The following is a 14,755-nucleotide window of genomic DNA, read 5'->3' on the forward strand; positions in this document are numbered from 1 at the left end:
CACCCCCCTACTGTACATCAGAGGATGTAAAGACTGCACCCCCCTACTGTACATCAGAGGATGTAAAGACTGCACCCCCCTACTGTACATCAGAGGATGTAAACACTGCACCCCCTACTGTACATCAGAGGATGTAAACACTGCACCCCCTACTGTACATCAGAGGATGTAAACACTGCACCCCCTACTGTACACCAGAGGATGTAAATACTGCACCCCCTACTGTACATCAGATGATGTAAACACTGCACCCCCTACTGTACACCAGAGGATGTAAACACTGCGCCACCCCCTACTGTACACCAGAGGATGTAAACCCTGCGCCACCCCCTACTGTACACCAGAGGATGTAAACAATGCGCCACCCCCTACTGAACATCAGAGGATACAAACAATTCACCATTCCCCTACTGTACACCGGAAGATGTAAACACTGCGCCACCCCCTACTGTATACCGGATGATGTAAATACTGCAGCAACCCCTACTGTACATCAGAGGATGTAAACACTGCACCCCGTACTGTACACCAGAGGATACAAACAATGCACCACCCCCTACTGTACATTGGCAGATGTAAACACTGCACTACCCCCTACTGTACACTAGAGTTTGTAAAAACTGCACCATCCCTTACAGTAAACTGCAGGATGTAAACACTGCACCTACCCCTACTGTACACCGGAGGATGTAAACAATGCATCAGCCCCCTACTGTACACCGGAGGATGTAAACAATGCACCACTCCCTACTGTACACTGGAGGATGTACACAATCCACCACTCCCTACAGAACCAGCCCCCTTCTGTATATCAGAGGATGTAAACACTGCACCAGCCCCCTTCTGTATATCAGAGGATGTAAACACTGCACCAGCCCCCTACTGTATACCAGAGGATGTAAACACTGCACCAGCCCTATAGAGACCAAAGTGTTCAAACCACACTTGCCACTGGATAAAGGTACCTGCTTGGATTTACAGTTCAGCAGTTCTTTGCCTTTGTTTCTGGAAGTGTAATTACCACATTTACTAACAAAGAAGCCATCTTTTATTGATGTGATTAGCACTGCCAGGAGTGTTCAGAACAAACACCTGTTATTTCCATTGTTTAAACTTTAAAAAAAATAAACCATAGCTGCAATTGTTCAAGAACCCCTGGCAATGCTATAGTTTGTCCCAATCTGTCACCGATAATTTTGCGGGACAGCTTGATCTGCACATAAAAGTGAAAGAAATCAATAGATACAGCATAATAATAAAAGGAGGAAATCTAAAAAAAGAAATGTATTTACTGGATGCTACCGTTACATTTATTAATGCTACACTTATCAGGCTACAGTATTTTTTGTGATTGTTATCTTATAAAGTGGAGCTGCATTTTTCCAACCAGGAAAACACAAGCTAAGAGTATAGTTGGCCATAGATAGGTCATAGTTACATAGTTACATAGTTACATAGTAGCTGAGGTTGAATAAAGACAATAGTCCATCCAGTTCAACCTGTGTAGGTGTGTGTGGCCGTAATCATCTCACATAGCCCTGAATGTTCTGATCCTTGAGATGTACGTCTAAGAGTCTTTTGAAAGCCACCATACTTCCCGCAGAAACCACCTCTTGTGGTAGAGAATTCCACAATCTTGTAGCCCTAACAGTAAAGAACCCCCCCTCGTAGCCTGAGGTCATTTGTTTTTTTTATTTATTTATTGTAATATTTGCTTATCCCAGTGCTCAGCATTGAACAAGCTCAAAGCTCACCTGTTACCAGCAAAATCACAAAGAGTAGAGTTGAAGCATGAATACAGGGTATACCATTATAATTTCACTTATTAAATCCTGAGACATGAGAAGCAGAATTTAATGACAGGCCTGGATGGGTGTAACATATTACTCTGACTCTAGTGACAGTGCCGTGGTTTGTGGCACAACCAAGTTCAACGGTCTTCAACATTAACATTCCCGGTCTAATAAGAGAGCAGAGAGCACTGACATATAGTAACCCGAGGCACTTCATTTAAGTTGTTCTTATAGAGATGAATGCTGATTTCTGATTGGTTGCTAAAGTTTTGTTGCAGTATCGGTAAATATGTTCTCCATCAGTTTTTAAAAGCCACATTACAGGTAAATGGCTAAATACACAGATGATATACAATACATAATGTATATAACAGTTGTTTAACCTGTCAAAGAATTTGTATTTCTGCCCATCCAGTCATGGGATATACACAGCTCTGTCACACAGCACAGCCCTGCCAAGCAGAGGAAGGGACCTGACATTTCTCAGCTGCAGTTTCACTTTCACCTTTCATGAAAGGAGAAGCAGCACACTGATTAGCTTATATTTCTGCTCTCTGCTCCTATCAGCATGCTCCTTCCACTGCAGAACACAAGATTGGCTCCTTATGCTGCTTATACCTTTTACTCTAGGACACAGGTGTCAAACACAAGGCGGAATGCGGCCCACCAGGCCATTTCATGTGGCCCTTACACCTCTCCTGGCGCTACGGCACCACCCTAGTCTCACCCCATCTTGTCTCAGAAGTTAGTAGCAGAGAGGATGACAGAACTCCTCCACCAGATCCTGCACTTCTCTGTGCAGTTGCAGAGGCACTTGTTTCTGCCACTGTCCTCCCCATCTCAGAAGTCGGCAGCAGAAAGGAGGGCAGATCTTTCTACAGATCCTATTCCTCTGCAGCACCCCCTTGTCTCCGCACACCCTGGTCTTGACATTCAGCAGACTCTGGCAGTTGACTCCAGCCCTCCTCTGGTCCTGCTCCAGACTCCACACTTTCTGATTCCCAGCCCTTCCCCCAGCTTCTCACCAGCAGAAGCACAAGGTAAGAGGGGTGAACTATAATTTAAAGGAGGGTGGGGGGCTCTTGATATATGATGTAAAGGGGGGGGGGGGTGCTCTGGACATCTAGTCTTACAGTTACAACCCACCCTTTGAAGGCAACCATAATACTGATGTGGCCCACGATGAAATTGAGTTTGAAATCCCTGCTGTAGGAGCTCTGTTTTGCAGACTGAATTCATCACCGCTCTTCTCTACCCTGAGCAGGGGACACAGATGACTACCAATCCTGCAAGTGCTGGTTTCTGCAGAGACTTCAAGAGATAATTCCTCTACATTGTGGTGTTCAGTGGCGCAGGCAGCAGGAGAGGTAAGTACTTAACCAATAATGCTAGCCGTACACATGTGGGCAGCATGGCAAAAGGTTTTAGCATCAAGCTGCCACATACATGCGAACAGCCCGGGTCCCTTGTTTAAGCATGGATCACACCCACTTTGTACCCTGCCACCCCACCCCCACATACACACAGTGACTGCGCTGTCACCAACAGCTCTTCCTCACTATTGGGACAGGCTCCTGATCACATAATCATGGTGGCAGCCAGTCATATGACTGAGAAGGCTATGTAACGCCCGGTGTTACAAACTTTTAAAGGGCCGACTCCTGCCAGCTGGAAAGGATCAATTGCCTCTTGCAGGGACATCTGCTTTGAGGAGTTTTATTTTTTCCAACAGAGTCACTTTAAGGATCACAAGAAATTACATATATTTTAGTCAAACAGGCACTAGTGTCATATGTTTAATCAAATATGTTATCTTTATAGTTATAAAATACAGGATCTACCTGAAAGTGAGAATCAAGTCTTCCAGTAACTTATGTAATAGAATAAGAAAGTAGACACAGGTGACCTAGGTGCCATGGTTTACCAATGCAAGGTACCTGGGTGAGAAGCATGGAATGAAAGCTGCCATTCTGTGAGTCCTGAACTGCATATCACTTCTAGGGTAGTGACAGCACATGCAATGAAAACACAAAGGTTCCACTTCACTGCTACAGAACTCATAGAAGTCCTGATATATGTCCTGGAAGCTGGAATCTTCCATCTCCCACTTCTCACATAGGTGCCTTGCTTTATTACAGGGTTAATTTCAATTCTAATACTGTTCTTCTGGAAAATGGATCTCTTTAAAGCACACCAGTCAGGAGAGAAGTGTGTGGACTGCCATGGATGGCTTCTTGAATGAAAATGGGTCAATAAATAAAGTGGGTCAGGAGATGGGCTTTGCAAAGATTCTGTCATGTTGCCCTTAACATTGCAAACTGACAATTATTTTCATTTTCAGTAGATGATTGAAATGTGCGGTCCAGCTAAGCATTCCACTGACTACGGCCAGTAGCTGTAGACCAGCCTGAGTGATAAAACATTTAATTATAATAATAAAACAAAATCTAAACAGTGATTCAAAGATATGCATGGGTGTATCAAAACAAGACAGGCGATGAATACTATTTACAAACGTTAGCATTTCGCTCTACTGATGTTTAGAAACAAATGTAACAAAAATTGGAGTCACTCATTAAACCCCTAGGAATTTCACAATGGGGTTGATTTACTAAAACTGGAGAGTGCAAAATCTGGTGCACTCTGCATAGAAACCAATTAGCTTGCAGGAATTTTTGTCAAAGCTTTATTGAAGAAGCTGAAGTTAGAAGCTGATTGGCTACCATGCACAGCTGCACCAGATTTTGCACTCTCCGGTTTTAGTAAATCAACCCCAATGTCAATCGGATACAGAGCGCAATCCCTCCTTACAATTCGATAAAGCACAACAATCCTTCTTTACTATTTGATACTGTACACAGTCCTTCCTTATAATCAGATACAGGACACAATCTATCTTTATGATCAGATACAGCATCCTTCGTTACAACTTGATACAGTACACAATCCTACTTTACAATTTGATATAGTACACAAGCCTTAACAATCAGATACACAATCCTTCCATACAATTTGATACAGTACACAATCCTTCCATACAATTCGATACAGTACACAATCCTTCCATACAGTTTAATACAGTACACAATTCTTCCATAAAATCTGATACAGTACACAATCCTTCCATACAATTTAATGCAGTACACAATCCTTCCTGACAATTAGTACATTATTACACAATCCCTACTGTCAATTTGATACAGTACACTATACATCCTGACAATTAGTACAGTACACAAGCCCTGCTGTCACTCAGATATAGTGCATGACTCCTTCTGTCAATCAGATACAGTACACAATCTTTCCTAACATTTATCACAGTACAAGATCCCTTGTGTCAATCAGATACAGTACACACAATCTTTCCTGACATTTACTACAGTACAAGATCCCTTGTGTCAATCAGATACAGTACACAATGCTTACTTACAATTCGGTTCAGTACACAATCCCCTCTGTCAATCAAATACAGTACACAATCCTTCCTGTCAAACAGATACAGTACAGAATCCTTATTGTCAATTAAATACAGTACACAATCCTATGTGACAATCAGACAATACACAATCCCTTCTGAAATTCAATACAGTACACAATCCCTCCTGACAATCGGACCCAGTATACAATACCTCCTGACAATCGGACCCAGTACAAGATCCCTCCTGGCAATCAGATACAGTACAAAACCTATTCTGACAAACAGGCACGGTATACAATACCTCCTGAGAGTTAGACACAGTATACAACCCCTCTTGACAATCAGACACAGTACACAACCCCTCTTGACAATCAGACACAGTACACAACCCCTCTTGACAGTCAGACACAGTATACAATCCCTCTTGACAGTCAGACACAGTATACAATCCCTCTTGACAATCAGACACAGTATACAATCCCTCTTGACAATCAGACACAGTATACAATCCCTCTTGACAGTCAGACACAGTATACAATCCCTCTTGACAATCAGATACAGTATACAATCCCTCTTGACAGTCAGACACAGTATACATTCCCTCTTGACAATCAGACACAGTACACAACCCCTCTTGACAATCAGACACAGTACACAACCCCTCTTGACAATCAGACACAGTACACAACCCCTCTTGACAGTCAGACACAGTATACAATCCCTCTTGACAATCAGACACAGTACACAACCCCTCTTGACAATCAGACACAGTACACAACCCCTCTTGACAATCAGACACAGTACACAACCCCTCTTGACAGTCAGACACAGTACACAATCCCTCTTGACAATCAGACACAGTATACAATCCCTCTTGACAATCAGACACAGTACACAATCAATCTGATACAAGGCACTATCTTTCCTGTCAATGGCATACTTCATTCACTGTACAACTGCTACTCTATCCAGGATCTTAGGCTTGTACTCAGAATTACAAACACTTCACAGCAATCATCTGGATCAGAGAGCAAACATCAAGTGCGGCCATACTCATTAAACAGGCTCAAAGTTAATATTTCATAAACCACAATAGACTGAACACGGATGTCACCTCTCCTCCCGAATTCCTACCAAGTCCTTATTTTTACCTGGATTACCAACCAACTGCCCCCCAAAACGAACATCACTTAAAAGGAAACCTTTCCTAATAGAGACATGGAGGCTGCCATTGCTACTTCTCATTCTGCAAATGCTAGTGTCACATTTAAAATTATGCTTTGATACTTTGTGTCTCTTTCATGGAAGAAGTATGGAAATATCTAGTAGTAGTAAGTCACATTTAACTTGACTTGTTCTGAAGATGTTTCTCCACTCAACCAAGTGATCATCAGATTTGAGCTGAGGAAGCAACCTGGATGAGCAGGGAAACATCCTCAACATTACAGAACAATGTGACAAAATATGACTACTATTAGCTATACCAAGACCTGGATACATAAAATCCCCTTAATAGGGACATATGCAAATCAGGATGTCTGACTTTCCTCTGACTTTCCAGCAGTCTTTCTCAACCTTGTTAAAATAGAGGAACCCTAAAAAAAAACTTTCCATTTTTAATCTCTACTAATAATTACTGTATCTACAGTTCACTGAACATTAGTGTGAAGGTTAGCAGTAAGAATGTTTCTTACATTGGTGGTCAGTGGAAAGAATGCTCCTTATATTGGAGGTCAGTGGGAATAATGCTTCTTACATTGGTGGTCAGTGGGAAGAATGTTCCTTACATTGGTGGTCAGTGGGAAGAATGTTCCTTACATTGGTGGTCAGTGGGAAGAATGTTTCTTACATTGGTGGTCAGTGGAAAGAATGCTCCTTATATTGGAGGTCAGTGGGAATAATGCTTCTTACATTGGTGGTCAGTGGGAAGAATAGTTCTTACATTGGTGGTCAGTAGGAAGAATGTTCCTTACATTGGTGGTCAGTGGCAAGAATGTTCCCTACATTGGTGATCAGTGGCAAGAATGTTCCTTACATTGATGGTCAGTGGGAAGAATGCCCCTTGCATTGGTTATCTGTGGGAATAATGTCCCTACATTGATGGTCAGTGGGAAGCATGGTCCTTACATTGATGGTCATTGGGAAGCATGGTCCTTACATTGATGGTCAGTGGGAAGCATGGTCCTTACATAGGTGGTCAGTAGGAAGAATAAAGCTTACATTTGCGGCCAGTAGGAAGACTTTTTCTTACACTGGTGGTCAGTGGAAAGAATAACTCTTACATGTGTCTCCATTCAGAAGAATATTCCTTACATTGGTGTTCACTGGGCAGAATGCTTCCTTCTATGGTCATCAGTGGGAATAATGCTCCTTACACTGGTGATCAGTGGAAAAAATACCCCTTACATTTGTGGCCAGTAGGAAGACTTCTTACACTAGTGGTCAGTGGGAAGAATGCTCCCTACATTCCTGGTCATTGGGAAGAATGCTCCCCACATTCGTTATAATTGGGAAGAGTGTTCTTACATTCGCGGTCAGTGGGAAGAATGCTCCCTACATTCATGGTCAACGGAAAGAGTGCTCTTACATTGTTGGCCAGTGGGAAGAATGCTCCTTACATTGGCATTCAGTGGCAAGGATACCCTTCCCATAGCTAACTAAAATGATCATTGGTGTCAGTGGGAACTTATATTAGAGTCAAAATTGCTCCTTGAACATTTAGCAACCTCTGTAGGAACCCTAGGGCTCCACTAAAACCCCAGTTGAGAAGGCTGCTTTACCAATATTCACACTTGTGCCAGTAATTTGAACCTTTCCTGAAACCAGTTGGTCATTGTACTAATCAGACAACTGGAAGAGGCCAATGGCGGCCTCCATGTGTCTCTCATAAAAGGTTTCCTCTAAGCACCCAAGTTTTTTATTCTCTTTGCAAAGAAATTAAATAAATGGCTTTCTATTTCAAAGAGTGACACCCTGCAGATGTTATCTCTTCCCAATGGTAACCCCCTCCTATCCTCTCTTCTATAGACAGCTTGTCCAAGCAGTGACTTTACAGTATAATATCTCCACATGGGACACCATGCCAATCCTTCCACTACAAAGCAGCTCTCCTAGCTGAACAGGCTGAAAAGATCTGCTAGGAGAAACGTGCCTGGCTGAACCACCCCCCTGAAAACCATCAGACAATGGGGCTTTTTTTTTTTTTTTTGCAAGGCAGCCTTTTTTTTTTTTTTTCTTTCAGTGCAAATTGCATTGAAGGGAACAGCAAGAGCAGCTAGGAGAGACAGCAGGGCAGGAGGGGGTGCTGAGAGTCAGCATCAATAGGCATACAGGGCTACAGCCAAAGGCAGCGCTACTCACCAGGACCACTGCAAATCGCTCCTCCAGTTCACCTGGTTCGGGCATGGGCAGCTTCAGCGGCATATTGTGCGCCTTGAAATCGGTTTGGTTGGAATCCATGCTGCCTGCATTCCCCATGATGTGCAGTCTCTGCAATAATCCACCTTTCCAGGGAAATCACTCCCCCCCACCACCAGCGATCTCCCTCCCCACCGGTCCTGGCGGCAGATCGGACGATACAATAGATGCCCCCTTCTAGCACACTGGCAGCTCTGCCACCTTCCTGGCCCTGGGTGCCCTCCAGAAAAAGCCCGGCTGGGATCCTAGAGAAAGGCTCCGGGGCACGGATGGCATCTGCATGTTGCACGCTTTGCACACCAATCCGTACCGCCGCTCAGCTCCGCCGCCACCGATCAGTGAGAGAGAGAGGAGCACAGGAGGCTCCGGGCAGCGCTCAGCCTCACTCAGCCTCACTCAGCCTCACTCAGCACAACATGGAAACTCCCTTCATTGTCCAAGGGAAGGGAAAAGCTCCCTCTAGTGATCCAGGCAGAGCTGGCTCCGCTCAGGTGAAGGTAGCTGTGCTGCTGCTGCTGATGCTGCTGGGAGGGAGGGGGAGATAAGGACAGGATGAGTGACAGCTCCTGCCCATAGAGGAAAGGCACAGCATGCAATCAGTGGCTCAGCAAAAAAAAAAAAATAATAATAATACATTACCCCCCCCCCCCTTCATCACCAGGCTATTTTCTGGATATGGCACTGCTTTACTTTAACCACTTTAGCTCCAGATTTGCCCCCTTAACCACTTAAGCCCCAGAAGGATTACCCCCCCCCCCCCTTCATGACCAGGCCATTTTTCAGGATATGGCACTGCTTTACTTTAACCCCTTCTGGACCGGAAGGATTTGCCCCTTAAACCACTTCAGCTCCAGATTTTCCCCCCTTAACTACATCAGCTCCGGATTGCCCCCGTTAACTACATCAGCTACGGATTTGCCCCCCTTAACTACATCAGCTCCGGATTGCCCCCCTTAACTACATCAGCTACGGATTGCCCCCTTAACCACTTAAGCCCAAGGAGGTTTACAACCCCCCACCCCTTCATGACCAGGCCATTTTTCAGGATATGGCACTGCTTTATTTTAACCCCTTCTGGACCGGAAGGATTTGCCCCTTAAACCACTTCAGCTCCAGATTCCCCCCCCCCCCCTTAACTACATCAGCTCCAGATTGCCCCCCTTAACTACATCAGCTCCAGATTGCCCCCCTTAGCTACATCAGCTACGGATTGCCCCCTTAACCACTTAAGCCCCAGGAGGTTTACACCCCCCCCTTCATGACCAGGCCATTTTTCAGGATATGGCACTGCTTTACTTTAACCACTTCTGGACCGGAAGGATTTGCCCCTTAAACCACTTCAGCTCTGGATTTGCCCCCCTTAACCACTTCAGCTCCGGATTTGTCCCCCTTAACTACATCAGCTCCGGATTGCCCCCTTAACCACTTAAGACCCAGGAGGTTAACCCCCCCCCCCTTCATGACCAGGCCATTTTTCAGGATATGGTACTGCTTTACTTTAACCACTTCTGGACCGGAAGGATTTGCCCCTTAAACCACTTCAGCTCTGGATTTTCCCCCCTTAACCACTTCAGCTCCAGATTTGCCCCCCTTAACTACATCAGCTCTGGATTGTCCCCTTAACCACTTAAGCCCCAGGAGGTTTACCCCCCCCCCCCTTCATGACCAGGCCATTTTTCAGGATATGGCACTGCTTTACTTTAACCACTTCAGCTCCGGATTTGCCCCCCTTAACCACTTCTGGACAGGAAGGATTTGCCCCCTTAATGACCAGGCCATATTTTGCGATTCGGCACTGCGTTAATTTAACGGACAATTACGCGGTCGTGTGACGCTGTACCCAAATAAAATTGATGTCCTTTTTTTCCCCACAAATAGAGCTTTCTTATGGTGGTATTTGATTACCTGTGCAATTTTTATTTTTTGCGCTATAAACAAAAAAAGAGCGACAATTCTGGAAAAAAAACAATGTTTTTTCATTTTCTGCTATATAACATTCTCAAAAGAAAAAAAAATCCCAATAAGCGTATTTTGATTGGTTTGCGCAAAAGTTATCGCGTCTACTTAATACGGGAAAGATTTATGTCATTTTTATTGGTTTTTTTTTTTTTTTTACTAGTAATGGCGGCGATCTGCGATTTTTAGCGGGACTGCGACATTGCAGCGGACAAATCAAAGCCCTAACTGACATTTTTTACACTTTTGGGTGGACCAGTGACATTACTACAGTAATCAGAGCTAAAAAAAAAATAAGCACCTTACTGTAATACTGAAACTGTCAGGGAAGGGGTTAACCCAGGGGTGATCAAAGGGTTAAATGTGAGCCTAGGGGAGTGTTTTCTAACTGTATGGGGGAGGGACTTGTGAAATCAATACAGAGATCTGTGTTCCTATATATTTGTTCTCCCCAGCGGGTAGCAATTGCGGGTGCCCCCAGCGGCATTCACAGCTGTCAGTCCCGTGGATCGGCATCCCCACTGCCTAGTGGGGGGAAGGTGCATACCTCCAGCGTTGTGCGCTCTCCCGCCAGGAGCGCGCCCGCGAACTGCCGATCTCCTCTGTGACAGGAAGTGACAGATCACAGGATTTAGCATAGTTTAACCACGTTGATCACCCATAGTGTTAACCCCTTCCCTGCCAGTGTCATTATTACAGTAACAGTGCATATTTTTAGCACTGATTACTGTAGTAATGTCACTGGTCCCCCCAAAAGTGTAGAAAAAAAGTTAGTTATGGGTCCGATCTATCCGCCGCAATGTCGCAGTCCCGCAAAAAATCGCAGATTGCCGCCATTACTAGTAAAAAATAAATAAACAATAAAAATTACAAATCTTTCCCGTAGCTAGTAAACGCGATAACTTTTGCGCAAACCAATCAAAATACGCTTACTGTGATTATTTTTTTTACCAAAAATGTGTAGCAGAAAACAAATTGGCCTAAAATGTTAAAAAATTTTGATTTGTAATTTTTTTTGGGGAATATAGCAGAATGTGAAAAATATTGTTTTTTTTTTTTCAAAATTGTTACTCTTTTTCTTTCAAAAATTAAAAATCGCACAGGTGATCAAATACCACCAAAAGAAAGCTTTATTTTTGGGGAAAAAAAGGACAAAAATGTAATTTGGGTACAGCATCTCACGACCGCGCAACTATCTGTTAATGTAACGCAGTGCCGAATCGCAAAATATGGCCTGGTCAGGAATGGGGTAAAATCTTCTGGTCTTAAAGCGGTTAAAAATACGCTCATTGAGAATTTTTTTGTCAAAGACATGTAGCTAAATACATTTTGGCCTAAATATATGACAAAAATTGAATATATTGGATATTTTTTAACTGTCAAAGTAGAAAATGTCAATTTTTTCGCAAACTTTCTGCTTTTTTTTATTAATATCGCAAAAAATGAAAAGCGCAGAGGTGATCAAATACCACCAAAAGGAAGCTCTGTTTGTGGGGAAAAAGGATGTAAATTTAGTTTGGGTACAGAGTTGCATGACCGCGCAATTGTCAGTTAAAGTCGCGCAGTGCCAAGTTTGAAAAAAGTGGCCTGGACGTTAAGCAGGAAAATCCTCCGGTCTTAAAGTGGTTAAGCGAGCCGTACCGAGCCATATCATGTAGTGGAAAAGCGCAGTTGTACCAAACCGTACCGAACCGTTCTAACACGTACCATGCGGTACCATGCAGGGGAAAAGCGCCATTAGTGTGTTATCTCTGGCCAATGAGTTTGTCCCTTATTCCCTTGTGTTTTTCTGTGTCAGACTGCATTCCATTAAGAGCCCATTCACATTAGCGCGACTTGTCAGGCGACTTGTCAGCCTGACAAGTCGCGGTATGTTGCGGTCCATTGAGTAGTACAGGACCCGTTCTAATAGGAGCGACACAAGTCGTTCCGACTTAGAAAAAGGGTCCTGTACTACTTTGGGGCAACTTGCATAGACTTCCATTATGTGAAGTCTCTGCAAGTCGCGCCGAAGTCGCGGTGCACATCGGTGCACGCGACTTCACAGGTCGCCCCCCAAAGTCGTGTCGCCTCAATGTTAATGGGCTCTAAGAGTCCAGGCAGGGTTGTGTTTTATTTATGTTCTACTTGTTTTATTTTATGTTTTGGTGCATTTTTGCTGTGCATTTTTAATGCGGTTTCATGCTTCCTGTTTTTTTCTTTTTTTGTAGGAGGGGCTGGTTGTTAAACACATAACCCTACCAAATATGCTTTTTTTTATGCATTTTTGATGGTTTTCTATTGATGTCTATGGACCCAAAAATGCATCTTTCTGCATGAAAAAAAAGTTCCTCCATCTCTTTTAACAACTGCTGACCAGTCGCTGTACATATACTGTGGCAGGTCGGCTTTCCCGCGAAACGATGTACCTGTATGTCGCTTTGCCGCACCGCGAGCAGGGGCCCGCACGCCCATTCGCCACAGGGAAAGCTGATCTGCGGGTCCAGCGGCCTCGATTGCTGCCAGGCACCCGTGATCACTCTCCGTGGAGACAAAACGGCGGTCTGCCATTGTAAGCATGGCAGACCGCTGTTGTGTCAGCAATGAACACATGGATCCTGTGTCCTTCTCTTTAGGAACACAGGTCCCTGTGTTCATTCCATAAGCTCATCCCTCACATAGTTAGAAAGCACCCCCTAGGGACACATTTAACCCTTTGATCGCCCCTGCCAGTGTCATTATTACAGTAACAGTGCATATTTTTAGCACTGAATAACTGTATTAATGTCACTGGTCCCCCCAAAAGTGTAAAAAATGTCAGTTAGGGGTCCGATCTGTCCGCCGCAATGTCGCAGTCCCGCTAAAAATCGCAGATCGCCGCCGTTACTAGTAAAAAAAATAAATAAATAAAAAAGACAGAAATCTTTCCCCTAGTTTGTAGATGCGATTATTTTTACGCAAACCAATCAAAATACGCTTATTAAGATTTTTTTTACCAAAAATATGTAGCAGAAAACAAATTGGCCTAAAATATTAAAAAATATTGATTTGTAAATTTTTTTTGGGGAATGTTATATATCAGAATGTGAAAAATATTGCTTTTTTAAAAAAAATTGTCACTCTTTTTTTCAAAAATTAAAAATCGCACAGGTGATCAAATACCACCGAAAGAAAGCTCTATTTGTGGGGGAAAAAAAAGGACATAAATTAAATTTGGGTACAGTGTCGCATGACCGTGCAATTGTCCGTTAAAGTAACGCAGTGCCGAATCGCAAAATATGGCCTGGTTAGGAATGGGGTAAAATCTTAAAGGGGTCTGATCTGCCCGCCGCAATGTCGCAGTCCCGCTAAAAATCGCAGATCGCCGCCGTTACTAGTAATAAAAATAAATAAATAAAAATGACATAAATCTTTCCCCTAGTTTGTAGATGTGATCATTTTTATGCAAACCAATCAAAATAGGCTTATTAAGTTTTTTTACCAAAAATATGTAGCAGAATACAAATTGGCCTAAAAGGATGAAAAATCTTGATTTTTTAAATTTTTTGGGGGGGAATGTTATATAGCAGAATGTGAAAAATATTGTTTTTTTTTTTTTCCCAGAGTTGTTGCTCTTTTTTTTGTTTATAGCGCAAATACCACTAAAAGAAAGCTCTATTTATGGGAAAAAAAGTACATCAATTTTATTTTGGTACAGCGCCTCACGACCGCACCATTGTCCATTAAAATAACGCAGTGCTGAATCCCAAAAAATGGCCTGGTCATTAAGGGGGAAAATCCTTCTGGTCCAGAACTGGTTAAACAGGACCTTTGTGGTAGGATCACCAAGTACTATTAAAGCTGCAAATTAAAAAATACTGTATAGAATTTTTTAAAAATGACTTTAATGTGCCAAAGCACTGAGAGCGCTCCCTAGTGGCTGATCTACAAATCTCTATTATACAATAAGACAAACATAGGGAAAAATATTTTAGGGTAAGGAATACTAACTCAAATCAAGCGCACACTAAAAATATACTGTGATGTGTATTTATAAAGCATTAAAGGTGCCTTTCACCAGATATTCGCTAGTGGTGAATCAATCACAGACATTTAAAACACGTGTAAGAAGAAGATTCACCTTCAGTGAATGAATGGTGAATGTCAGAATAACTGCTTCATAAATATGCCCTTTGTGTTCCATTTAACCCCA

General features: G+C 43.1%; 1 protein-coding gene across 6 annotated transcripts in view; it reads right to left on the reverse strand.

Annotated features, from left to right (window-relative positions):
• The window catches only part of FMNL2 (formin like 2), a 333,795-nt gene extending 325,064 nt beyond the window's left edge, over nucleotides 1-8,731 (reverse strand). For all 6 annotated transcript variants that reach the window (XM_082261106.1, XM_082261105.1, XM_082261110.1 and 3 more), the window contains exon 1: nucleotides 8,572-8,731. In XM_082261106.1, the coding sequence (XP_082117232.1) occupies nucleotides 8,572-8,688 (117 nt within the window). In that variant the 5' untranslated portion in view covers nucleotides 8,689-8,731. The remainder of the gene's footprint in view (nucleotides 1-8,571) is intronic.
• Nucleotides 8,732-14,755: the final 6,024 nt, after the last annotated feature.

This window comes from Pelophylax lessonae, assembly GCF_965119305.1.
Source record: "Pelophylax lessonae genome assembly, chromosome: 6".
In the NCBI taxonomy this organism is placed as follows: Eukaryota; Metazoa; Chordata; class Amphibia; order Anura; family Ranidae; genus Pelophylax; species Pelophylax lessonae.